This window comes from Mycteria americana, chromosome 20 (assembly GCF_035582795.1).
Source record: "Mycteria americana isolate JAX WOST 10 ecotype Jacksonville Zoo and Gardens chromosome 20, USCA_MyAme_1.0, whole genome shotgun sequence".
In the NCBI taxonomy this organism is placed as follows: Eukaryota; Metazoa; Chordata; class Aves; order Ciconiiformes; family Ciconiidae; genus Mycteria; species Mycteria americana.
In genome coordinates, this window is record NC_134384.1 from 4,051,934 (window position 1) to 4,076,313 (window position 24,380).

The 24,380-nt window shown below is 62.3% G+C and overlaps 1 protein-coding gene across 1 annotated transcript; it reads left to right on the forward strand.

The window, feature by feature from the left end:
• The first annotated feature begins 1,097 nt into the window (after window positions 1-1,097).
• Window positions 1,098-19,060, forward strand: TFEB (transcription factor EB). The gene is made up of 9 exons (XM_075521670.1): window positions 1,098-1,347; window positions 14,265-14,510; window positions 14,588-14,842; window positions 14,932-15,012; window positions 15,715-15,835; window positions 16,032-16,088; window positions 16,547-16,622; window positions 16,792-16,939; window positions 17,282-19,060. Exons 2-9 carry the CDS (start codon window positions 14,316-14,318, stop codon window positions 17,720-17,722), a joined length of 1,374 nt encoding a protein of 457 aa, XP_075377785.1. The 5' UTR covers window positions 1,098-1,347; window positions 14,265-14,315; the 3' UTR covers window positions 17,723-19,060.
• The last annotated feature ends 5,320 nt before the right edge of the window (window positions 19,061-24,380 follow it).

The window sequence follows — 24,380 nt, forward strand, 5'->3', positions numbered from 1 at the left end:
CCTGCTGCCACGGGCAGCCCAGTGGCAGGGTCACACCGTGCCCTGCGGACTCGGGGCGCAGCGGGGCTGCTGCCTGTGGCTGGGCAGGGTCCCCAGCGCTCCATCCCGCTGCTGCCTCCGGTCCCCGGAGAGTTCATCTCGCACTAAAAGCTCCCCGCTGCCCGCACAGTTCCCCCTCCAGCTGCCAGACCCCGAGGGTCCCGTCTGGAGGGGGCCAGACACCCCCGTGCCTCGAGCAGGCACACGCTGCTCCTGCTCCCCACCACCCCGCACGTCTCCAGGTCACCGCTAACCCTCCATGGCTGCAGCAAGCCTCCGGCACCAGTGCAAGGAGCTGCACGACTCCCATGCAAGAAACTGCACAACCCCGGTGCAAAGAGCTGCACGACCCTGGTGCAAGGAGCCGCATGACCCTGGTGCAAGGAGTTGCACGATCCTGGTGCAAGGAGCTGCACGACCCTGGTGCAAGGAGCTGCACGACCCTGGTGCAAGGAGCCGCACGATCCTGGTGCAAGGAGCTGCACGATCCTGGTGCAAGGAGCTGCATGACCCTGGTGCAAGGAGTTGCACGACCCTGGTGCAAGGAGCTGCATGACCCTGGTGCAAGGAGCTGCACGATCCTGGTGCAAGGAGCTGCATGACCCTGGTGCAAGGAGCCGCATGACCCTGGTGCAAGGAGCTGCACAATCCTGGTGCAAGGAGCCGCATGACCCTGGTGCAAGGAGTTGCATGATCCTGGTGCAAGGAGCTGCATGACCCTGGTGCAAGGAGCTGCATGATGCTGGTGCAAGGAGCTCTAAAACGCTGATGCAAGGAGCTGCACGACCCTGGTGGAAGAAGCCGTATGATCCTGGTGCAAGGAGCTGCATGACCCTGGTGCGAGGAGCTGCACAACGTCCGTGCAAGGGACTGCACGACCCGGGCACAGCCCTGCCTTCACCCCCCGCCCCGGCACCCACCCTCCTGGCCCGCTCCGGGGGTGGGAAAACCCGTTTTTGGGGGAGGAAATCACCTAACCCAAACTTCTGCTGCGGCCGAGGCGGGGGACTACAAGTCCCGGCAGGCGCGGGCAGCCCTGCCGCGCTCCGGACTACAGCTCCCGGCGTGCTGCGGAGCCGAGCGGAGCGGGCCGTGCCGTGCCGTGCCGCGCCGAGCCGGGCCGGGCCGGCGGGCAGTGCTGCCCTCCCTCGGCGCGGGAGCAGCGGGGCCGAGCCGGGCCGGGCCGAGCCGAGCCGAGTAGAACCGAACCGAGCCGAGCGGAGCCAAACCGAGCCGAGCCGAGCCGAGCCGAAGCGGGCCGAGGCACTTTGTTTCCCTCGGCGTTCCCCGCTCCCCCGCAGCCGCCGGGTGAGTGCAGCGGGCGGGGGGTGCCGGGGGGGGGGGGGGGCAGCCGTGGAGCGGGGCCCCCTCGGGTCGAGCCCGTCTGGGGGGGTTTTGGGTGCCCCCCCCATCCCAGGGCGCTTTGAACTCGCAGCCGCGGGGTTGTTGCTTTTTTTTTTTTCCCCCCTCCTTTGCCGTAAATAATAACGAGCCCCCTCCGTGTCGTCGTTCGCCCCCCCCGCCCCCGGGAGTGGCCCCCGCTTGCAGGAGGCTCCAGCCGGGCCGGGGCTGCGGCTGCTCCCGGCGCTGCCGGGCTTGAGCTGCCGGTTGGGGGGGTCGGGGGTCTCCGGCAGCTTGGCCGGGTGTCCCCTCCGAAAGGCCGAGGGTCCCAGGGGCTGCGAGCCCTCCGGCAGCCGGAGGTGACTTGCTCGGGTCGCCTTTACCAGCGTAACCCGCCCCCCCGCACCCTCTACCCCACGCGTGGGTAAACTGAGGCACGGATGCTCCAGCCCTCGGTGCTGACACCCGGAGCGCTGGGTTTACTCGGGGGTTTCCGTGCACCCCCCCGGGACAGGGTGCAAGTCCCTCCCGGCCTGGCAGGCAGGAGAGTGGGTCCCCCCCGGGCGAGCTGGCCGCCCCCCAGCCCTGCTGCTTTTGGGGTCTGCAAAAGGCAGGGGAAGAGTTGGGGTACCCCACGCCACGCAGCTTTTAGGGGATCACCAAGAGAAGCCACCCCCCCCCCCAGCCTGCAGCTTGCTTCTCTGGGGCAGCAGGAGTTTGGAGGGGGCTGCACGTAACCTACAGCTGCCGATTAATTATATTCATGAATTAATTGTGAAGCAGGAAGGATTACGCCAGCCCTCATGCCCATGTCCTCTAAAGCTTCAGTGAGTCAGATGATGGGGAAATTTCCTTTAAAAAAAAAAAAAAAAAGAAAAAGAGAGAAAATATGGTGGTTGTTGTGCTCTTCTAAGATAAATAAATAAGCCCGTGCAAGTCCGGGGACAAGCAGGGCCTGTTTCCAGGAATCGCAACGCTTCTGCGCATTCCCAGCCCTTGGGGCATGGGGGGAGTTTGTGATTTTTTTTTTTATATAACAGCAGAGAGTCGAGCAGACAGCGAAGGTGTGGAGTTTGGGGGATTTTTTTTTTTTGCCCCCCCTCCCCCTTTTAGTTTTCCCTGCCATGTTTGCTTGGCTTCATGCACGGCTGCTCCCCGGCTGGAGGAGGGAGCGGGGCTGGTTTCTCCCTGCTGCGGGTGCCGGTGGCGGCTGAGCCTGCGCTTACCTGCTGCCGGGGGATCCGGCGGGGAAAACTGTGCCGGGGCCGGTGGGTGTTTGGGAATTGGGCTGCTGGAGACGAGAAACCACCAGATTTAGGCTATAGGGGTGGGTGCCGATGGCCATGGCGGGTGGCTGCGAGCGGCACGTGCTGACCCCGCGGTGCGTGGAAGGGAGCCGGTGTGTTTTCCGAGGGATGCTGGCTTTGCCTCCCCAGGGATGCTGGCTTTGCCTCCCGCCCTTATCAGTAGGAAACCGCTCTGGGGTGGAGCTGGCGGCAACAGGGCGACTCCAGCATCCGGGTGTTTGGGATGGAGGTTGTAATTCCAGCCAGGTCTTTATTTCTTTTTCCACGCTCCACGGCACTGAGTTTACGGCACGTGTGTTCCTGGTCCCCCCCCCCCCGCCCTGCCACCGCCTTTGCCGTGACGAGGTTTCCCCGTTCGCCGGTTTTCGGCGGTGCTGCGGGGAAAGGGAAGAGCCCTGTGTGTGCAGCGACAAAGTGATGAATCATCGGAGCAGGGGGGACATTTCCAGGGCTGAGGGTGGGGTGGCCGTGGAGCCCGAGCACCGCAGCCCTGCAGGGAAAGAAACAGCCGCTGCAGGGAAATGGGGCTGGGGAGGCCACGCTGGGGGGGCCCCCCCACCAAAAGCACCGTGTACTGAGGGTAGAAATACCCTCCTGGCTCCCTGCGGCTCTCCCCGTGCTGCGGGATGCTGGGGGGGGGTGCTGGGGTCCTGGTGTTGCGCTGGCAGCGGGGGATCCCAGCCCTGGTCGCTGTTCCTCCCTCCTTTCCTGGGGCGTGCAGATGGATGGTGGGGAGGGACGGAGCTCTCCCGGCGCTGGGCACATCCCCGTCACCTCTGGGCTCCGTCCCTGGGGACAGCTGGAGTTTGTGGTTTGGTTTTTTGGGTGGGGGGACCTCGAGCTGCACCCACTGAAAGGGAGCCATTTCGTAACTGCCCTGCGTGGGGTTATCCCATGCGCTGGTCAAAGAGGAACCGGGCCGGGGGGGAAGCAAGTTGTCAGGGTCAGCTCAGCGCAGCGGTGTCCCGGGCGTGGGCGCTGCAGCCTGGCAGTGGCACCACGTCGCTGGCACGTCCCCGGGGCAGCATCGTGGCATCCCGTGGCTGCTGCCTGCACCGGTGTTGACCCGTGACAGCCGTTTTGTGACGGCTTCCCCGACCCTCTCTTTGCTGTGGCAGATTTACAGGGTGTTTCACAGCTGCAGGAGCCAGCGCTGGGCATTTTACGGCCCCGTAAAAGAGCAGAGGCTGCCTGGAGGTGCGATGCGTGCCTGCCACCGTGCTGTGCCATGCCGGCTCCAGCCTTATGGGCATCCCGTGGTGGCCTTTCTGTGGTGGCATCACCTCCGTGAGCCCGGGGGAGGCAGCAGCTCGGGCTTTGCCGAGCCGCGGTGCGGTCCCGGTGCGGAGGCGGCCGGGGTGCATCCCCCCCATTCCCGGGGCGAGCCGTGGTCGTTGTCACCCTCGTGGCTGAAGCAGGGGAAGGTGCTGGCGGTGTAACGCTTGGAGAGATGAAAAGGATGATCTCGTCGTGAACACACAGACAGGAAATACGTGCTCATCTTTTTTTTCCCCCCCACTGGTACGTCCAGAAAGGGCCCCGATGGTTTCCCCTGATTCATTGCAAGGTCATGCCCCGCCACAGGGTTGGCAGAGGGTTTTGGTCAGAGCGAGTTTTCCTTGTGGATTTGCATGCACATAGGGTCCCACCACATGGTCAGCCCAGGGATGCAGGAGGCTGAGCCCCGCACGCCAGGACGAGCTCCGGTTCCTGCTCCTTGCCTTCAAGGGAGACCCACGCGTTGGCTGGAGGCGGAGGCAGCGCATTGCTGAGAAAACCAGGAATGACGTGCACGATCCCAGCACCGATTCCAGCCCTGGTCCTGTCCGGCTGATGCTGACAGCCACCTTTGAAGAAGCCATCCCTTCTCCAAACATCTTTCCCCTTGCTTTCTGCTGAACAAACAGGCAGCGGAGCAAAGCTATAAATATCAAATTGGGGGGGGGGGAGAAAGACTAAAGAAACCACACATTTCCCTGCGGGCAGAGGAAGAGGACACGAGGGCTGAGCCCCAAGTGACAGAGGCAAGTGGGGCTGCACGGTGCCTGCCTGGAAGGACCTTGTCAGAAGCATCTTGGTGTGCCATGGCGGCGGGGGGATCCGACCCGGGAGGATGGCGTGGGGCCGGATCCTGGCCACCGGCAGCTTGCGTTGTGCCATAGGTCCCTAGGGGGGAGGCAGAGCTCCGCAGCCCCCCGGGGAGTGGGGATGCTCCCTCTCTGGAGGCACGGCGGGCTGTCCGGGAGGCATTTCGGGGAGGTACGTGCTACGGGGCTGGGAAGCGGGAGCACGGGGACGAGCACTGCGGTGCGGCCCAGGGGGTTTGCAGTGGGCAGTGGGTTGGTTCGCGTGGACAGGGTCGCTTGGGGAGGGTTCAAGGTCTTTCAGTGACACGGCCCACCCCGGCCCCACAGTCCCTACAGTCTTTGCGAGGAGGCTGTGGCATCTTATTTTTGAAGACTCTTCTAAGAATGGCTGCTGGGGTTTTGTCACCCTTCCTACAAGTGCTTTCAACTCCAAACAAACTCCCCACACCCTGCCGTCTGCTTAAATCCCCTCCTTTAATTAAATCAGTGGAACTTTCTTTCCGGATAAACCTGAAATGCCCAGGCAACATCCTTCCCTGCCGGTCACATCCCTCTTTTTCCTTCCTATACATGCACACTATTAATGAAAGTGATTTACTTCTTGTATAAACAGTTGTGAAGCCAAAGGTTTCCCATCACCCCACCCCGGCTCAGCCCCTTCTCCTCCGCCCGGCACAGCATATTCGGGGACTCTGCTTCGGTTGTAAATTCTCCTTTCAGCACGCGGCCGAACCTCCAGCGCAGTTTGTGCAGCTGCTGCGGTAGCGCCCAGGTGCCAAAACTGGCAGGGCCGAAGGGGCACCCAACCTGGGCACCTTCGGACTCCCCCGCACGGCATCGGGACCAAGCAGAGGGGCTGTGGGTGCTCCCCGGCGCAGGGTCTGGGCTGGGACGTCTTGGTGGCAATGGCTGGCAGTGAGCTCGGGGACGGGCAGGGGAGTTTTTGGAGCCTCAGGGAGAAGCTAGGGCAGCAGCTCTGGCTTTCGCCCAGGTTGTTTCCTTGAGATTTTGGGGGAATTGCATGGGGTGGGGAATTTTTAGGAGGAAATGAAGAGAGGGCTGCAGCCAGGTTGGGCTGGCGAAGCAGGGTCTGGGGCTGCCCGGCATGCAGGGAGCCTTTCCCCACTTCCAGCTTGCAAACCCCACGGGAGGAGAGGAGGTTGGGTGCCAGCGGGCTTGGCGCTGGCTGCAGCTCCCACCTTATCTGCAGCGGGGTGGGTGCCATGCTCAGCCCCGGCCCCGCCGCTGCTCCTCGGGGACCGCTCCAGGCTCAGGGCAGGCAAAGATCTCGCCTGGAGAAAGCCCAGCCTGGTGGGAAAAACCTCTGGGCTCCTTCATGGGCAAACCAGCATAACTCGTGCCGGGGAGGCGGCAGCACCCGTAGCGAGGACCTGACCCGGTTGCACCGGCACGGTGCCAGGGCAGGGGCTGGATTGGCAGCGGGGGCTCCCGAGAGCCGAGTTTGACCTTCACGAGCAGGAAAGCGCCGGGCTGAGCCTGGGGGAAAGGAGGGGAGAGGAGAAACCTCTCCTCGGCGGGTAAGCGGTGATGGCTGGGTGCTCCCCCGGGCGTGAGGGGTGCTGCCGGGGCCGGGATGGTGGCGGGGAGACCCCGGGGCTGTTTGGGAGGACAAGTCACAGGCTGTCCCCAACTTGTTTATTCTTGGGGCCGGGGAACAGCTGCGGCTCCCATGGATGGGGTGGCCATGGCGCTGGGGCTGCCGGCCGCGGTACGGTTACATGAAATCTGCCTTCTGAGAAGCCTCCTGGCCGGGCGCTGGGGGCTGGACACGGCGTATTTATAAATATTACCTCCTTCCAGCAGCATGGGGCCGCGGCGGGAGGGAGGAGGGATGGGGGCGGCGCTGGGAGCGCCTCTGGCACGGTGGGGGGGCACGGGGCAGCCGCTGTCATCTGGCACCTTCTGCTCGTGGCATGCGGCACCATGAACTTGGGGCACGTGGACCTCAAGGGCTGGTTTTGCTGAGCGTCCCCACTTTCTGGGGCGGTTGGTAGGATTTTGGGGCACGCGGTGCCTCTAAATCCCGGCGCTGTGGTGTGTTGCATCTGCTGGAACCAAGCTGGGGGCCAGGGATGGTGCTGTCCTGCCGGTTCCCCTTATTGCTCATTTATGCAGTTATTTAAAAAAACCACCAACGCCCAAGTTGTTTGGAGTCAGCCCACGTTGGAGCAGGACAGGGTTTGCTCTTTGGCCACGGGTTGCGTGCGGGGCCCCGCTCCCGGCTCTCTCCCGCGCGCTCGGGAGCGCGCGACCTTTGCCGAGGTGAGCGGGACATGGTGCGGCCGCGCGTCCTTCCCCACCGGCACGGCGGAGGCCCCTCCAAGGTCACCCCGCTCCTCTCCTCGCCTCCCTGCTGAAAGGCAGACATGATACGGGGCTGATTAATCACTCAGCCCGGGGTGGTGCTGGGCTGCGGCCGCGGCTCGTCCCCGGCCCCTGCGCTGCCGTTGGCTCGTCCTCACCCAAGGAACGTCCTTCTGCCTGTTAACACTTTTATTTTTAATTGCCGCTGTTGGGTGGGGGGCGAGAGGGGAGGGCAGGAACTTGTCGGCTCGGGCCGTTTGCGCTGGCGGGCTGTGAATTCCCCGGGCAGTCAGTCGGACAGTGATGTTTCAATCAGGGCTCCTGCACCGCGCCAACCACCCTGCGGGCAGGGCTTTTGCTCCGGTTTGGAGCGACTGCGGAGCCAGGGTCTGGCTCCACCGTGGTGGAGTCCCAGGGGTCCCCCCGCCTCCCCCAGCCCTGCTCCAGGATCTGGCCCCTGGGTGCCAGCCTCCACCCGCCGTGCCTGGCCAGGGTGATGGCGTGCGTGCTGTCCCCCAGCTGTGCCATGCCGGGCAGAGGGGCTTTTCGGGGTGAAGGAGAGGCTTTTTGGGGTGCAGGAGAGGTGTCGGAGCAAGACTGTGTATTATTAACCCCGTGACGGCTGCCACGCACAGGTGGGCTCTCGTGGATATACCTTGGCACCACCAGAACTAGGGGGCTTTTTTAGGGACCACGTTTATTCTGCCCTGGGGGTGACACCGTGACAAGGGACACTCAGCCCTGGCTCTTGGTACCCAGGGACTGATGCTTTTCCCTCCGCCGGGTCCGTGACACCTCCCTGGTGAGGCGAGCTTACCTAGGCAGTTTGGGGACTACTTTAGCCGGGGTCCTGCTGTCATACAAGACTTGCGTTAATGTTTTTACTGTGCTGGATACCTGGGCCGCTTCCAGGAGCGGTATTTAATGCATGGAAGGGAAAACATTTGGCCTCTGACCCAAGCGCCTGTTAACAACGCTGCAGTCCACGTTTCTGAGATGCCGGGGCTAAAAACAGTGCCGGTGACTCAGTCTCTCGCTGGTGTTGTCAACTGACCCCGGCTTTTATTTGCCAAGTCCCTCCGCCTTCTCCTTCTCCCTTTCAGGGCTGCGTGCTCGCTGCGCGGGGAAGGTGCCTCCGGACGGGGCTGGGGTGGCTCTGGCCATCCACCTGCCTGACCCATCTTCTGCCTGACCCATCTCCTGCCTGACCCATCTCCTGCCTGCTGGGTGGGTGATGGGGAGAGCACTCTTGCTCTCTGGGGTTGGTAACGGGGCCATCCCCCCCTTTCCCACCACCCCATCCTCATCCCAGAGGGGTGTAGGCTGGATGGGACCTCCGGAGCCAGCCCCAAGCGTGGCCAACGTTGGTCTTAGACTGGGGTCTCCGAGGATGGGGGTGGCTCCGCTGCCAAGGTTTGGTCACCCTCGTAGCGAGCAATCCCTTCCTAATACCCCGGGTCGGACCCTGTCCCACTGCCCCTTTCTGGGGCTGCCAGCTGCGGCACTGCACTCCTCCGCGTGCCAATGAAGATGAAGGACCCCGACCTTCTTCCCACTGGGTGCCAGCGTTACCTGACCCCTGACACCACGGGTACGCTGGCACGGCATAAATCACCGCCGCGGTGGCCTTGCCAAGTCAGGGCGAGTGCCCTGAGGGAGAGGCCACGGGGCCGGTCCCAGCTGCGCGGGAGCGGATGGGTGCCAGCCGCGTTGCTGGCAGGGTGGCATGGCAGCGGCTCGCCGGGCCGGCCCGGAGGGGCTTCCCCGGCAGGGGAGCTTGATCCGCTCGGGGTGCGCGGGGAGGTGCCGCGGTGCCCTCGTGGGACGGTGGCACGCCCAGCACGGGTGCTAAGGGGACATGATGCAGAGTGGCTTTGCACAACGGGGGCGTGGGGGGGTCCCCGGCACTGTGCCAGCTGCGTGGGGTGTCACACAGGCGTCCGTGTCGTCCCCCGGCTTTGCCATCGCCATCCTGGCTGGTGCCGGCCGGCGCTGGCATTGCCGACCTGGTGGGGACCAGCTGTGGGTGCCGGAGGGACCCCGTGTGCTGCCCGGCAGCGCGTGGGGCCGGATCCGGCTGCGTAATGCTGGTGCTTGCTCTACACCCGCTCCAGGCGCATGGAGGGTGAGGGATCTCTGCGTGCCACGTCCCTTGGAGGGACAAGGGACAGCTTCTGTCCCTTTGGGTATTTTCAGGCAGGGATGTCACCGCAGGCAGCACTGCAGCCGCTCTGCCAGCAGCTCCCGAGGGGACATGATGGGGCAGACCCAGCCTGGGCTGCGGCACCCCGGAGAGCCTGGCAGCAGTGGCTGCATCTATTTTTGCCACGCTTTTTTCTCGGCTCGATTGCTAACTCCTGTGTTGCAGTGAGAAAAACAAGCAGGTTTGGAGGTTTTTTGCAACTTCCCCCCCCCTGCACCCCGCGTGGCTGCTGCTGTGTTAAAAGCAGGGTCCTGAAAATGAGGAAACGTGGGGCTGGCGCAGGAGCCGGGCTGGCCCCGGCGAGGAGCACGGAGGAGCTGCAACCTGCTGGCCCCGGCACCCGGAGAACCCCCTGGCCCCGCTGTCCCGCACCCAGGTAACCCCTGCCCCGTCGTCCCCCTTCCCCACACAGCGGGGTGGCAGCGGAGCCCGTCCCCGGGCTGCGGGCACCCGTGGGGTGGCTTTGCGGATGCCCGGTGCTGTCGGAGCAAATCTCGGTGTGGAGCAACCACCACCGGGCTCCCGGCTGCCTGGACCCAGCCAGCCGCCGCCTGCCCCGAAACGGCAGCGGGTGCTTCGCCCTGCCCAGGCTGGGGTGCGCTGGGCTCCCTCGCTCGCCGCCCCAACATCTCTTCCCCCACCCCCCCGGCATTTGAAAACGAAAAACGAGGAAGGAAGGCTCGGCGGATGCTTGCTGCCAGTAGCAAGAAGCGGAGCTGTTTTCACTTCTTTCTTCTCCCTTTCCTTTTTGCTGCCCTCTTGGTTATCAATGAAGCGGCCCGGAGCGGCGGGTGGGTGGGCGGCACGGCCCCCACCCCGGCTCCCCTCCTTCCCCAGGGGTCCCCGCTCCCAGCTCAAGCTGCCGATTGATTTTTCCACTCATAAACGGCCACGATCGACTGGGAAATAAACACATGCGAGGGAGCGGGGTTGGGCAGGCGGCCGCTCGGTGCAATGAGTTTGGGGGTTCTCAGCTCCATCTCCGGTGCTGAGCGGGGCATCGCTCCCCTCTTCTCCCTCCAGCTTTTGAAGGGGCGGGCAGGAGATGCGTTGCGTTTGCAGAGTGTGCGTCTGTGTGCCCGTACGTTGCAGGCAGGACGGGCAGCGCGGGTGCTGCTTCCCCGTGGGCTGCCCAGGGAGGGTAACGCGATCCCCCTGTATTTCGCAGGGGCTAAATCTGGAAACTGCCTCACGGCAGCTTTTATTTCTAACCCACACCTGGGCGCAGCGATGCGCTCGGGGAGGAGGCGGTGGGGTGCCGCGTGGGCGCGGGGATGGCGGTGCGGCTCCGGGTGTTTTCTCCCCTCAGGGTGGCACTGGGTGCCCCACGCCGGCTCTGCGCAGCGGGTCCAGCAGCCCGGCCCCCCGTGTTGCGGAGCAGCACCTGATGTCGCTCCAGAAAGTACCGGTGGTTGCTGAGCAGCCGACCCCGCGCCGCCGGCTGTCACAGCCTGGGTTGCAGTGACGCCGGGTTCCCGTGGGGACGGGGGACAGCTCCGGGCCGTGCAAAAGTCCTGTGGGGGACGAGAGGGGGTCAGGGCAGCTCTGGGTGCCACTGGGGATCCTCCGGCTGGAGCCACCCCCGAGTGCTGCCTCGGCGCGGGGGGAGCGTGTTGGGCTCGTGATGAAATAACACCCCCAGAAGAAAAGCAAGAAAGGTCCAGAAATAACCGTGTCACTAAATAGCAGCAGAGATATTTTGAAGGCAGATTAATTCCCTGGCTCGGGCTCCGCGTGTTGTCCCGGCGGTGGCTCTGGTGTGCGGTGGTGGAGCACGGCTGGGGCCCGGACAGCCCCCAGGCGCTGATGGAGCCCGCTGCTCTCCAGCACCCAGGGAGGTTTTCACTCGAGGAGCTGCTCTGGCTTTAGGATGCGATCCTGCAACAAAGGGGGATTAGCTTTTTCCCCCACCCCAAGGAGGCAGGGACAGGGTCGCAGGGTTTTTGGAGCACAGGTAGAGTTTCCTTTGGGAAATCCGTCCCTTTTCCCTGCGTTTCTGGCTCGACTGGGCTCCCCCGTGGAGCTGAGGGCTGCAGCCGGGGTCAGAATCAGCCCGGCTCTGTGGCTTCTCCTGGCGATGCTTGGCGATGGGCAGCGCACCCTGTGCTACGGGCAGGGGGTCTGGGGCCCGCCTGGGTACCGGCTGCTCCGGGCACGGAAAAGCCGCCCTGTGTCCCCCCTGCCGCCGGTCCCCGCTCTCCGGCCAGGAAAGGTGGAGTCGGGGTGTGGAGAGCTGCCGGGGCCGTCCACCCTTTCCCTCCTACCTTCCTGCTCTTCAGCCCCTCTTCTCCCTCTCCATCCCCTTCCCATTGCTCCATCGTCCACCCTGGGCCTCCCACCACCTTCCTCCCTCCCCTCCTCTGCTCTTCCCTCTCCGTGACCGATGGGGACGTGTCCCCAAGCCGGTGCCCTGGCAGCACCTGCCGGGAAACCCAGTGCCTGGGCATGCCCCGGCCAGCCGTGCTGCCCGCTCGGAACCAGGCAAGCTGCCGCCCGTGCACCACGACGGACCCTCGCCGAGGTCCCCTCCAGGCGGGGACCAAGCTGGGGCTGCCCCTGGCACGGGGATGGCTCCAGCTCAGTGGGAGAGCCGCTGGGTGTGCTTTTTCTGGGATGCTAACATCTTTCGCCTTCCCTGGAATAACAGGCATCCCGGATGGAGCTGCCACCTCGCGTGCTTTATTTCTGCCCCCCTGGACCAAGGGGGGTGCCTGCACCGCGGCACCGGCCGGGTCCCCATCCTGTCCCACCGTCGGCTGCCTCCCTCCCGCCCGCAGCCCTCCCACTGGGGCTGACTCAGAGCGAAAGCAGAAGCTGCTCGGCGTTTCGGGGGGCGGGGGGGAAGCCAAGCAGAACCAAGCAGGTTATTTTAAACCTGACCTAATTTCCCCCCCTCTCCTTATCGGGCCCGGCTCTGGCCACCCTTCCCCATCTCGCCCTCGGCAACTCCCCTTCTCGGGAATTTCCTGGGGGAGAGGGCAGCGCTTTTGGCTTCCCCCACCCCCGTTTCCTATAAGGGGGCAGCCCGGGGGGATCCTGCAGCCGGGCAGGGTGGTGGGACCGGGGCCGGTGGGGGTGAGTGGGTGCCGTGGGTGGCTATGCCTCGGCACGCTTCACATGACACCCTCCTGCCCCCGTGTACTGGCTGCCCTTCCTGAGAAGAGCCCGGATCCCCCCGGCTCTGCAGCGAGGCAGCTCCATCCTCACCCTCGAAACCAGGCTTCCTCAGTGCCGGAGGTGCCGGCTGCTCCGGCTTCCTCCTCCTCCCCATCCTGTCCCCCCACCCTGCACCCTCGAGCCAGGGTCCCCGTGCAGCCACCCACGGGGCGTGCTTAGCCCTGCTGCTGCTCACGGTGCTTTCTAGGGTCATGGGTAGCTGCTTGCTTGCAAGCGTGGGGGCTGACTGCAAAGTTTCCCGTGCACGGCTTGAAATCCCTTTCCCTTTCCCGCTCTCCCATGGTGCTGGAAGCCCCCCAAAAAGATCTGTCTCATGGGGCCCCAGTGCCTCTCCCTGCCCTGGCCGTGCCCGGGCTGTGTGGCCTGAGCTGGGTTTGCAAAGCACGGCCAGTCCCTCCATGCCGCGGTGGCTCATCCCATCTCCTCGTGGCTCTTGGAGGCTTTTCCTCTCACCCTGAGCTCAATATTTGGGGTTCTTACATCCCCACTGTGCATCAGCTGTGATTTATCCTCCTTCAGCCTTTTTTTATCCGCTGCGGGCTGTCCCCGGCGTCGCTGGGTCCTTTCCCAGGGCTCTGCTGTTGCTTGTCTCAAACATCCCCCTGTGCCCTCCTCTAAGGCCGTTTGCGACAGCCGTCTTAACGAAGCTCCGATTGATAACTGTCCCAGGCTCCTCTTCTCCCATCCCCCTTTAGACGGGCCACCATGTCTAATTAATTACCTTCCTCTTGCCGTTCAATAGCTGGCTCTTGATCCATGTAATCGTATTTCTGTCCATGCTGGCTTGATTTAATTTCCCCCTTAGGATATCGCGTGGCACTGTGTATCAGATGCCTCGCCGAAACCCCGATGTGTTGTATCCGCCCTGGCCCCTTTGTCTGCAATTACACATTGTATTTAAATAGCAAAACCCTCCAGATTTGTCTGGTTACGCTGCCGCGGAGCAAACCCCGGGTGTTTGGCTCCTGCCTGGTCCCTGGCAGCGTTTGCTTTGGGTCCTGTGCTCCGCTTTACCTCCCACCCTGCGGACGCTGTGGTCCAGACCCCCATCCCGCACGGCATCTCCCACATCCCCATCCCAGCCCCGCGTGGGAAACCAGCCCTATGGAAAGCCAGCGTCGTGCCCCGGAGAGCCCGGGTAGGGCAGCTCCCCTCGTCCCGGCATCCTCTCCCCCCCATCCACGGGCCACCGTCCCCTTTGTACGGGGGAACAAGGGCCGGTCTGTGCGGTGCGGGGGCCTCGCACGCCTTCCCCCCGCCTCCGCGCTCGCGTGCCGGCCCCGCACAGAAGCCGCGTTGTTCCTCCGGTGCTGGAGCTGAGGTTTAGGGGCGGCCGGGCTGAGGGTTAAACCCTGCCTCCGGCTCCTGGCACCCGCTGGCATTTTCTTCCTGCTCTTCCCTTGCTTTCTCTTTCCCTTTCGCTCTCTCTCGGGCTCCGGCTTTTCCTGGCCCTTCTTGCTTTGCTCCGGTGTTTCGGAAGTTGGTGGCTCAAAGCACGCTCCAGCTGAACCCGGCGGTACGTGAGTCCGCGCTCGCCGGACGCAGGGTCCCGGCTGCTCCCTGTCCTCCCCGTCCCCCCCGAGGTGCCCCGGCTGTCCCCGGGGAGAGCGGTGGCATGGTGGGGAGCTGCGGCAGGAGGACGGACCCGTCCGTCTGGCGTTAGGGCGATCGTCCCGGCTTAGTCACCGGCTGGTACGGGTGCTCCAGGATGTCCGCTCCCTCCCCCTGCCTCAGTTTCCCTGCTGCAAAATAGGCTGTTCCTGATGTGCCGTGTCCTCCTCTCAGGGTCACCTCCGTGCCTGGCGGGCGCCCGCGTCCCATCCCCCCCGGTGCACCATGGCGTCCCGCATCGGCCTGCGGATGGAGCTGATGAAGCAGCAAGCGCAGCAGGAGGCCGAGAGGGAGCGCGTGCAGCAGCAGATGATGATGAACTACATGCAGCAGCAGCGGATGCCGGTGGCCTCCACCCCGGCCATCAACACCCCCGTCCACTACCAGTCCCCACCGCCCGTACCCGGAGAAGTCCTCAAGGTGCGGTGCTGAGGGTGTCCCCCCTGCCCCGGGGCCGAGGGGGTGTGGGAGATCCCTGATGGTTTCTCTCCTTGCAGGTTCAGTCCTACCTGGAAAACCCCACCACGTACCACCTGCAGAAGTCACGGGACAAGAAGGTTCAGGCTTATCTCTCCGAAACCTACGGGAACAAGTTTGCTGCCCACGTCAGCCCCGTCAGCCACTCTCCCAAGCCGCCTCCTGCCGCGTCCCCCGGCGTCCGGCCCGGCCACGTCATGTCCTCCTCGGCGGGCAACAGTGCGCCCAACAGCCCCATGGCCATGCTCAACATCGGCTCCAACCCCGAGCGGGAGGTGAGGAGGTGCCACCGAGCTGCTGGGGGAGGCAAAGGTGCTGGAAAGGGCAGAGAAACCCATTGGCACCTTACGCCTTTCCCTTTCAGTTCGATGAGGTCATCGATGACATCATGCGCCTGGATGACGTTTTGGGCTATATGAACCCCGAAGTCCACATGCCCAACACAGTGAGTCTCTGATGCGCGTTAGGAGGAGATCAGACCCCGGGCTGCAGGAGGGAGGGTGGCCTGGGGGTCCCACACCCCCGTGCTTGCTGGGGATGGAGGTGGCACCGAGGGGACCTGTCCTTCTGCCACGTCCCTGCAGCGATGCCCAGGTGCCAGCCCAACCCAGCCTCGTCGCTGGGACGGGTGTCCCTGGGGCTGGGGGAAGGGAGGCAGCGAGATCTCCCTTTTGCAACTGCAAGAGCCAGTTCTTCAGCTTCTTTTCCTCTTTAATGACAGTTGAGAGCCCTTATAAAAAGCTGGAGAGATGGGAGAGGGGCGTGAGGAGGGACCAAGCCTCTGCTGCAGCACGGGGGGACGTTGGTGCTGGGAGAGGTTTCCCAGCCAGAAGCTCGCTCGGAGCAGCAGTCTCCTGGGTTGGATCCATATGCCAGCTTGTGCCTCCCAGTGGGATTCATCCTGCCGGGCCCTTGTCGGATGTGATTCATCTGCCCTATTTTAGATGCTGGCCGTGGGAGGGGATCAGCTGCGCCCTTTGAAGTCCTGTTTTGTTTGCTACTCTGATTATAGCTGTTTTAAGGGCCCAGGAAGATAATTACACCTGCCTGGGCTACGCGCTCGCATCCCAGAGGCCAAGAAGCTGGGCTTGAACCCTGGTCCCGTGGCCCCGGATGGAGCTAATCCGCCTGTGCCTCTGGTTTTCAGCTGCCGATGTCCAGCAGTCACATGAATGTCTATAGCGGGGACCCCCAGGTGACGGCCTCTCTCGTAGGTGTCACCAGCAGCTCCTGCCCCGCCGATCTCACCCAGAAGAGAGAGCTGACAGGTACGTCCCTGGCCCCAGAGCTGGCGGGGAGCTGGTGGTGATGGCAGGCATCAAAGCTGGCCAGGGCCGCCCTGTCCCCACGGGTGGGGAGGGGGGCTCTGGGGGATGCCAGGGTGCTCCGACACCAGCCCGGGATGCTCGTGGGGTGAGACGCAGCCTCGTCCCCTCTGGGTGACATCGTGGGTCTCCGTTGCAGATGCCGAGAGCCGAGCCCTGGCGAAAGAGCGCCAGAAGAAAGACAACCACAACCTGAGTGAGTTTGGCGCCGGCTGCCCGTGGGTGGCGTGGCTTTCCCTCTCCCACCCCTGCAGCCCTTTCCTCGTCACTCTCCATCCTCGTTCCCCTCTCTCCGAGCTGGGTCCCTCTTCCCATCCCATCTCACCCTCAGGAAATACCCCCACAGCCCCCTGCCATGGCTCCTTCTTTCCCGGCTCTGCAAAGTGTCTGTGGTGCAGGAGACACCCTGTTGTCCTTCTCGTCAGCGCTGGGGGAAGGTCAGACCAGCCGGGGCAATGGACAGGAGCAAGGTGCCAAAGGGTTGGCCCCAGAGGTTTCTCATCCTGAGCCCCCCGACTCCGGAGGGCCTGGCCGGGGCGCGACAGTAGCTCCCAGCCCCACGAGCAGCAGCGTGGCCAGTGGGGTCTGCAGGACATTGACCCTCTCCCGCTCTTGCTACCTCCTCACCGCCTTTCCTCTCTTCTCGCCCTGCAGTTGAGAGACGGCGAAGGTTTAACATCAACGACCGCATCAAAGAGTTGGGGATGCTGATCCCCAAGGCCAACGACCTGTACGTATCGGTTTCTGCAGGGCTGGGATAACCGTGGGTCTCGCGGGCTTGCTCGATGCTTGGCCCCATGGCAGGCGATACTTGCAGAGGGGCTTTTCGGTGGAGCAGGGGTGAGGGGACACGTTGCTGGCATGCAGGTGGCAATCTCTTTTTCCATCCTGCACGGCAGAGACGTGCGCTGGAACAAAGGGACAATCCTGAAGGCATCTGTGGACTACATCAAGAGGATGCAGAAGGACTTGCAGAGGTCACGAGACCTGGAGAATCACTCACGGCGTCTGGAGATGACGAATAAGCAGCTGCTGCTCCGCATCCAGGTGAGCTTCCCTGTGCTCTTCCTTCCCTCCACTCTGCTCCAGCCCCATGAGCAGCTCACTCCTGCCTCACCGAGGGGACGGGCAGGGGCTCTCCTCCCGCTTACGGCTGTCAAGGCACCGGGAACAAAGTCTTCAGACAAACCAGACGTCTGAGGCTCAGGTCACCACAGCGAGCGTTGTTGAGCTTTGCATGGGTCACCATTTTCTACCCTTCACCTCTTCCGTGGGCTCCTTCCCTGTGAGCTTCTCGGTCCCTTTCTCCCTGCCACCTCCATGGATGCCCCTGTGCCGTGTCCCCATGTGCGACGTCCCCACGAAAGACCTCCTGTGCTCTGTTGGCAGGAGCTGGAGATGCAGGCACGCGTCCACGGGCTGCCCACCTCTTCGCCCTCGGGCGTCAACGTGGCCGAGCTGGCTCAGCAAGTGGTCAAGCAAGAAGCCGGCGGGGACGAGGGGACGCTGGAGCCACTGCTGCCACCCCCGGACCCCGAGTCACAGCCGCAGCCGGCGCTGCCTCCACCACCCCAGTCTCCCTATCACCAGCTGGACTTTACCCACAGCCTGAGCTTTGACGATGGCTCCCAGGGCTTCCCGGACAGCCTGGAGCCCGGCCACAGTGCTTCGTTCCCTTCCCTATCCAAGAAGGAGCTGGACTTGATGCTGATGCAGGACACCATGCTGCCCCTGGCCTCCGACCCCTTGTTCTCGGCCATGTCCCCGGAGGCCTCCAAGGCCAGCAGTCGCCGGAGCAGCTTCAGCATGGAGGATGCAGACATGCTGTGACGAGGAGCTGCTCCGACGCTGGGGGCGAGGACTGGACCTTCAAGTTTGGTTAGTGAAGTTACAGGGCACTCTTCTCGCAGGAGGAGCCCGTCCTGCTGCGCACTTGAATCTACGTAGGAGTACCTTTTCTCTATGCAACGGGGGTCTCGGATCAAGGCTCGCCGCCTACCGCCGTGTCTTTCGCAAGCTTTTTTTTGCCAGGAGCTGGAGCGGACCTTCTTGGCTTGCCGTGGCGTTGGCCTGACTGCAGATTCCCCGGCCCGGGAGTGTGATCTCGGCTGCTTTGCCTTTCAGCGAAACCCTCCCAGACCGTCCCCCTTCCTCAGGGCGCTGGCTCGGAGCCGGAGGGGCAGGAGCCTTTGAGTCCCTGGGAGGGGAGGAGAGGAGAGGGACGATGCTCAGAGCTTTTTGTCTGGCTTGCTGCCTCCTTGCCGCCCCGCTCCGGGAGCCCACGTCCCCAGCGAGTCTTCCCCGGCGGTGGCCTCCGAGCCCCGCGGATGCTTCACGGTGCCACGTCCTTCACGGTTCCTCCTTCCTCGGAGCACCCGCTGCCTCTCCGGGTCGCAGAGCTGGAGGGAGAAGAGGTGCTTACTTGGAGCAAGTTAATTCACAGGGCACAGGGGTGTTGTCCGAGTGAGCTGGGTCTGAGGCTGTGAATTCGGGTTGACATTGAAGGCTTCCAAAATGGCCGGGACGGGGTATTTGATGCTCGGTCAATCCCCCGTTGTGACCCCCACCTTGCAGAGGGACCCCCCTTTGGGGTTTGGCAGCACCCACCACCCCAAAACCTCACTGGCCTTTGGACAAGGGCTGCATGGTGCCAGGCAACCTTCAGCCTCCCTTGAGACATCCCCGCAGAGGTGCCTCTGCCCCGAACCGCCAAGCTGTGGCTCTGCAGGTGGAAAGAAGAAGGGTTTTTACACTTTTTTTTGGGGATACTTGTTGAAAGCAAATGTCCTGCCCCACATCTGGGTGTGGGGGTCCAGGCTCTGGCCGGGGACCAGGGGGTGGTTTGTACCGATTGCCAAAGCTGTGCCACCGCTCTCTGCCTTTGGCTCACGGGATTTATTTCTCTTCCCAGCGTCGCCAGCTCATTCCCCAGCCAGGACAGCTCGGTGACAGGGAGCTGCTTTGGGCCCTGCATCACCTTCTGCCTTCTCAGCCTGGCTGGTGGCGGGGAGGGAGCTGGGCAGGGGAGGGGGATGCTGTTCACAGGGAAAATACTGCACGGATTTGTTGTAAAGCCCGAAGGGGAGCACGGGGAAGGCTGGGGAGAGGAGACCCCTTTGCCATCCTGCGCTATAGCACAGCATCACCCCCCCGGGCCGTGGGAGCCCATGCGGGGATGGGGGTCACTGGGTGCACCCCGTCCTGGACCAAGGATGGGGGATGTCACGGGACTGGGACCGTGAGGGGAACGCCCAGCCAAGGAGGGACAAGCTTGCTCCGTTGTGGCTGGATTTGGGATTGTGAGGGGGGGGGAACAGCACCGGTGCCCCCCTGGAGAGGTGCCTGTTGGACGTGAGGGTGTGGGGAAGTGCAGAAGGTGGGGAGGAGAGGGGGCGAGGAAGAGGGAGGACGTGCCGGAGGTGTGCTGGAGCGCTGGGGCAGGGTCTGGCTGCTGCCCTGCAGGGGGGCAGGGAAGGCAGCGGAGGGGACGTCGGGGCCCGGGGCGAGGGGCACTGGGCTGTGTGCCGGTGGGTTTGGGGCTGTTTCACCCCACACGTTCACGGGAAGCCTCGGCATCCTTCGTGCGCTGCCGTTAGTGCCTGTAAAGAGAATAGTCCCCCCTGGCAGGGCAGCGGCAACCCGTACGCCGTGCTGAGTACCTATAGACGTGGGTGATCTGCGGATCTGCGGACACCAAAGGCTCTGCGCGGGTGCTTCAGAGCGGGCGTACGAAATCCCTGGTCGCTTGGGATTATCGTGGCTGTAAGGTGGTTCTGCTGGGCCCTTGCTGGTGGTACACGCCACGTGCGGGGCTGGCTGGGACGTGTGCCCCGCTCCTGGCACCGGCGGGCAGAGGACTGTCTGCTGCTCAGCGCCAGACGTGGCATCTCCCCCGGCCATGAGTAAACTGTTGTGGATTTTTTTTTTAATCTTTTGGGGGTTTTTTGTTTGTTTTATTTTTCTTTTCTTTTTTTAATGCACTGTGCTCTGATTAAAAAATTTTACTACTGTTTTATAAATAAATGTATAAAAGAATGAACTGGAATGGAAGAAGAATCATTAAAATATATTTATTTACAACATCCCAGAGCATTGCAGCGTGGGCTGTTTCTTCTCGTCCCGGAGGAGGGAGGGTCGTGGAGCTCAAAGCACCCAGAGCCGCTTTTCCCCAGCGATGCCAAGGCCGTGCCCGAAGGTCGGGCTGCAGCAGCATCCCTGTCTTGCAGGGGAGCTGCCCTGGATTTGGGGGGCTGCTTGGGGGCTGGTTTTTTTTTTTTTGCAGGAAAGCCTGGCTCGGTTAGAGGGGGGAAGCATTGATGCTGCTATCATTCAGCCGGTCCCAGGGTGGTTTGGGGTTTTCAGGGTCCCCCCTGCCCATCCCTCTGGGTGCCAGCCCCGCGGCTGGGTGCTTCGGGGAGGTCCACAGCTCCCGGTGCTGAGCACAGCTGGGACTTGTGAGGTGCTGGCCCATCTGCTGATTGCTTAATTGGAACCAGGCTTGGCCCCTTAATTAATAATAGTCACAAGGCCCCAGAGAGTGGAGCTGGAGGGAGCTGTGTCCTGGGGCTGAGCATGGTTCTAGGAGTGGGGTGAGCTTGTGGTGGCTGTCCTGGGTGAGAACGATGGTGGATCCGTCCCAGGAGCTTGGGTGTGTTTCCTACCTGTTGGGTGGCCCCTGGAGCAGGCGTGGGGGGCTTTGCTGCCTGCTCCTTACTGCTGGGGTTGGCTTAGCATCACCCCTGGGTGCTGCAGAACCCCTCTGGGGGTCTGGCCCCCCGGTACAGGCAGGCTTTGGGGCAGGGTATTTCCCACCTCCTGTTTGCAAACCTGCTGCAGGCTGGGGACCCTCCTGCCCAGTGCAAGCAAGGGGAAAAATAGGCTTGCAAAATCTCCTGCTGGGCTGGGCGGGGGGGCTGAGCTCGTGCCTGGCAAAACTCATCACACGCCACGTTTGCAGACCCTGTCTGTGCTCCTCTGCGTCTGGAGCCACGCGTCAGGTTCCCGCTGCCGCCCGCTCCCCTCCGCAATGGCGTTAAACACACACACAAGAGGAAAAAAAAAAGAAAATCCACCTTAAAATAGACTTCCCAGGATGGAAAATCACAGGGGCTAATCTTGGAAACTTTATTAAAAGAAGAAGGAGAGGAAAAAAAGAGAGCGAGGAGGCTGGGGGGGGAGAGAAAGAGTAAGTAGTTTCAGACACTTCAAAAAAAAAAAAATCCCTGATTTGATTTATCTGGGGAGTGTGAACACTAAATAGAGAACAACGCCTGAAGTGTGAATTATTTCCTATATTAACACAGAGAAAAACTGATAGCCTTTTCATGTCAAGAGAATAGCACAGAGGGGAGGGAGGGGGGAGAATGACATTGTTCAATCTCCGGGTTTGCTCACTCTTTATCAGGCTGAGATCAAAATTTATTCCCAGGATGAGGCCTGCGGCCCGGCTGAGGCCCTAGAGATTTTTAAGGGCCTAATTAAGAAAACAGGATGAAAATGGCGAAATAAGAGGGCAATTTACTTCTTGCAGAATAGGGAGATCAAATCAACTTATGAGCAATTAATGTGCACAAGGAGAGAATAAAGGGATGCCGGGATATGGTAGAGGGCCTCATTTTAATGACATGCTCTGGTGTTGGCATAGAGGATTACTCTGAAGGTCAGATGTAGATTGAAACGACCTTGCAGATTCTTAACCCTCCTTCCAATTAACAGAACCAACTCAGAAATGCAAAAGACCCTGGCTTGGAGCACTGTCATCCCTTTATGTTCAGAAGGGAGGGAAAAAAAAAAATTATAAAGGAGAGAGAGGACGAAAGGGGGTTTCCTTTGCTTAAACAGCAGCTGCTGGAGACGGGAGCTGGGGCAGGCGGGAGAGAAGGGCTCTTAATTACAGTCTGCGAGCCACCCATGGAAATAAAAAATCGGTGTCAAGGCTCCAAGTGGGATATAAAAGGGAGGGAGTGCTAGCTGGGGCTGCGGCGGGTGTGATGAGCTGTGGCCGGGCTCTGCCGGTGGGGATGGATGGAGCAGTGGGATGGGGATCGGGCGGCAGGGTCACCGCTGTTCCTGGCACAGCCCCTCTGCCAGCGCACCGGGGATTTTGGGGTGCTGCACCCCGGGGGGTGCTCGCCTCTGTTCCCCCCCCCCCCCCGTGACGCGCTCTCTCACGCAGCCTGGGGCGCTTTTTCCCGCTGCCCCACGCAGCGTTGCGGTTTGTCTTTCGGGCAGGAGGCAGGAGGGTGCGAACCGGAGCGGTGCCGGCAGCGGCTGCTTCCCGGGGGCCACCCACCCGCGTGTCCTGCGTGGCCGGGCCAGGCGCGTGGCTCCGCGGGCCCCCGGAGGGTTTGGGCTGGGGGAGGCGGGGGCTGCGGTGAGGGGCGGCGGGGCGGGAGCAGCGAGGCTGCAGCGGGGCTGAGCAGCCACAAGAGAGAGCCAGACCGTTACCGGAGAAGCCGGGGCTGCGGCGGGGGAGCCGGCCGGGCCTCGCCCGGCCGAGGATGCGCATCCCCGGGGACCCCCGTCGCCGGGTGCCGGTGCCCGGGACTCGCTCGCAGGGGCCGGAGTGCACCCAGCTGCTTCGGGCTCCAGCTTCGGGGTGTAGGATGGTCGAAATGAAATGAATGGGATGAAATCTTTGCATGTAATAAAGAGGATGAAATCTTTATCCTCCTGAAGATTTCATCCCGAAGATTTCATCCCGAAATGAAATCTTCAGGATGAAATCTTTGCCTGTAATAAAGAGGGAGAGACTGGAAAACCTCTGATGCCTGTCCAGAAATCACTTCCAAAGAGAAGAGGCTAGGCTGGTCCCTGGGTGAGTCCCTGGATTGGAAGGGTTACTCTCTGGATGCATTTGGCCTGTTGTTTTTCCGTCAGCAGCTTTTTAAAGCTCTGGGGTTGGGGAGCCCTTTGGACCGTGCGTGGAGCCCTTGCAGACAGTTTGATGGCCGTTAGGATTTCTGGTGCCTCGGCAGGAGCGGCCGTGTGCTGTAAACCAAAGGGTCAGGAGAGCTGGGGCCGAAGGACGGTGGCTTGCTGGTTGTGAAGAGGGGTAGAAGCGTGCTGGAAAAAACTCTGTACAAACCGCAGCTCTCCCCGGTAGCTGACGCTGGGGTTTGCCTGTCCCCGCAAGCTCGTAGATCATAAATCATTTAGGTTGGAAAAGACCTTGAAGTCCAACCTTAAAGACCTCGAGTCCAGCCTAGCTCAGCGCGTTGTACTGGGGCTGATGCCCTCTGCAAGCAAGAGCATCTCCCGCTTGCGCTCTCAGCCTGCCGCCAGCATCCCCTCGCCCCGGCCGCTGCCCCATCTCCCTCTTTGAGTTGGCTTTGGTAAACCCAGGAGGGTTAAACCCAAACTGGCTGGCAGGCGGAGGTGCTGAGCAGCTGCTGCTCTCTGCAGGCCATGCGCTCGGCATCTCCGACAAACCAGCTTGCTGAGTTTTTAATCTCCCTATGCATAAAGTGCCAGCAAAAGCTGGGGAAAGGGAGAGCCCCTGGAAGAGGCTGGACGGTGAACCGGGCTGGAGAAGAGCAGAGGGGCTGCACGCAGGGGTGATGAGCACGGGGTGAGCACCCGCGCCCAGCTGGGACAGGATCGAAACCCTCTGACGCGCAGTGCCAGGAGGCTGGGCTGTGGGTACCGCACTCTCCAGGAGGACGCAGCCACGTCCCCTTGGGCTGCTCCGGGCGAAAGGTGTTAGGGCTGCGTTTGGTTCTGTTGGTTTTTTTGTCAGACTGGACTTGTCTGAAAACAAAGATCTGCGTAAAGAGAGCTGTGACTTCCCCGGCACCACCCTTTAGGTACCGCTGTATAGACGTGTCTCCAATCCACCTCACAAATGCTGTTGGCAAGTTGTTTCTCAAGTCCCAGAGAATTTTCTGCAAAAAGTTTTCTTGGGAAGGGGGAAAAAAACTTTAATAAAACATAAGATGGGCTTGATCCTGAAGCAAGAAGGAACGAGCACTAGTCAACCCAGCCCTCAGCACCTCTGGAGCGAGATGCTCACCCGAGCAAGGCAGCCCTTCCCTGGAGACGGGAGCAAAGAGCAGTGCAGAGGCAGCAAAAGGAGCGGGCGATGGCTCAAGGGGCTTCCCCTGCCCCTCCCCAAGCCTTGGGCTCTCTGGGCCCAGGGCATCCCTGCATGGCTCGGTGGCATCCCCAGTGTGGGACCGACCGGACCCGCAATCTGAAAGCCATCCCCTGCTTTGGTGCTGGGCTGTTGCTGAGTTTTCCTTCTCCCCCCCTCCCGTCTTCCTTCATTTCCTTTCTGGCTCTTGCCTCGGCTACTCCTGCTGCTCCTTCCCCACCTGAAGCCCTAATCCTCCACCGCTGACGTCGCCGGGGGTTGTTGTGGCAACAGTTGGGATGAGGTCAGGAGGAAGGGATGGCTTTTTCAGGTGGGGGAATAGGCAACACGGCCGCCTTGGCTTCAAGAAACCGAAGCAGCTCTTTGCAAGTAAATCTTTGCCTGTAATAAAGAGGG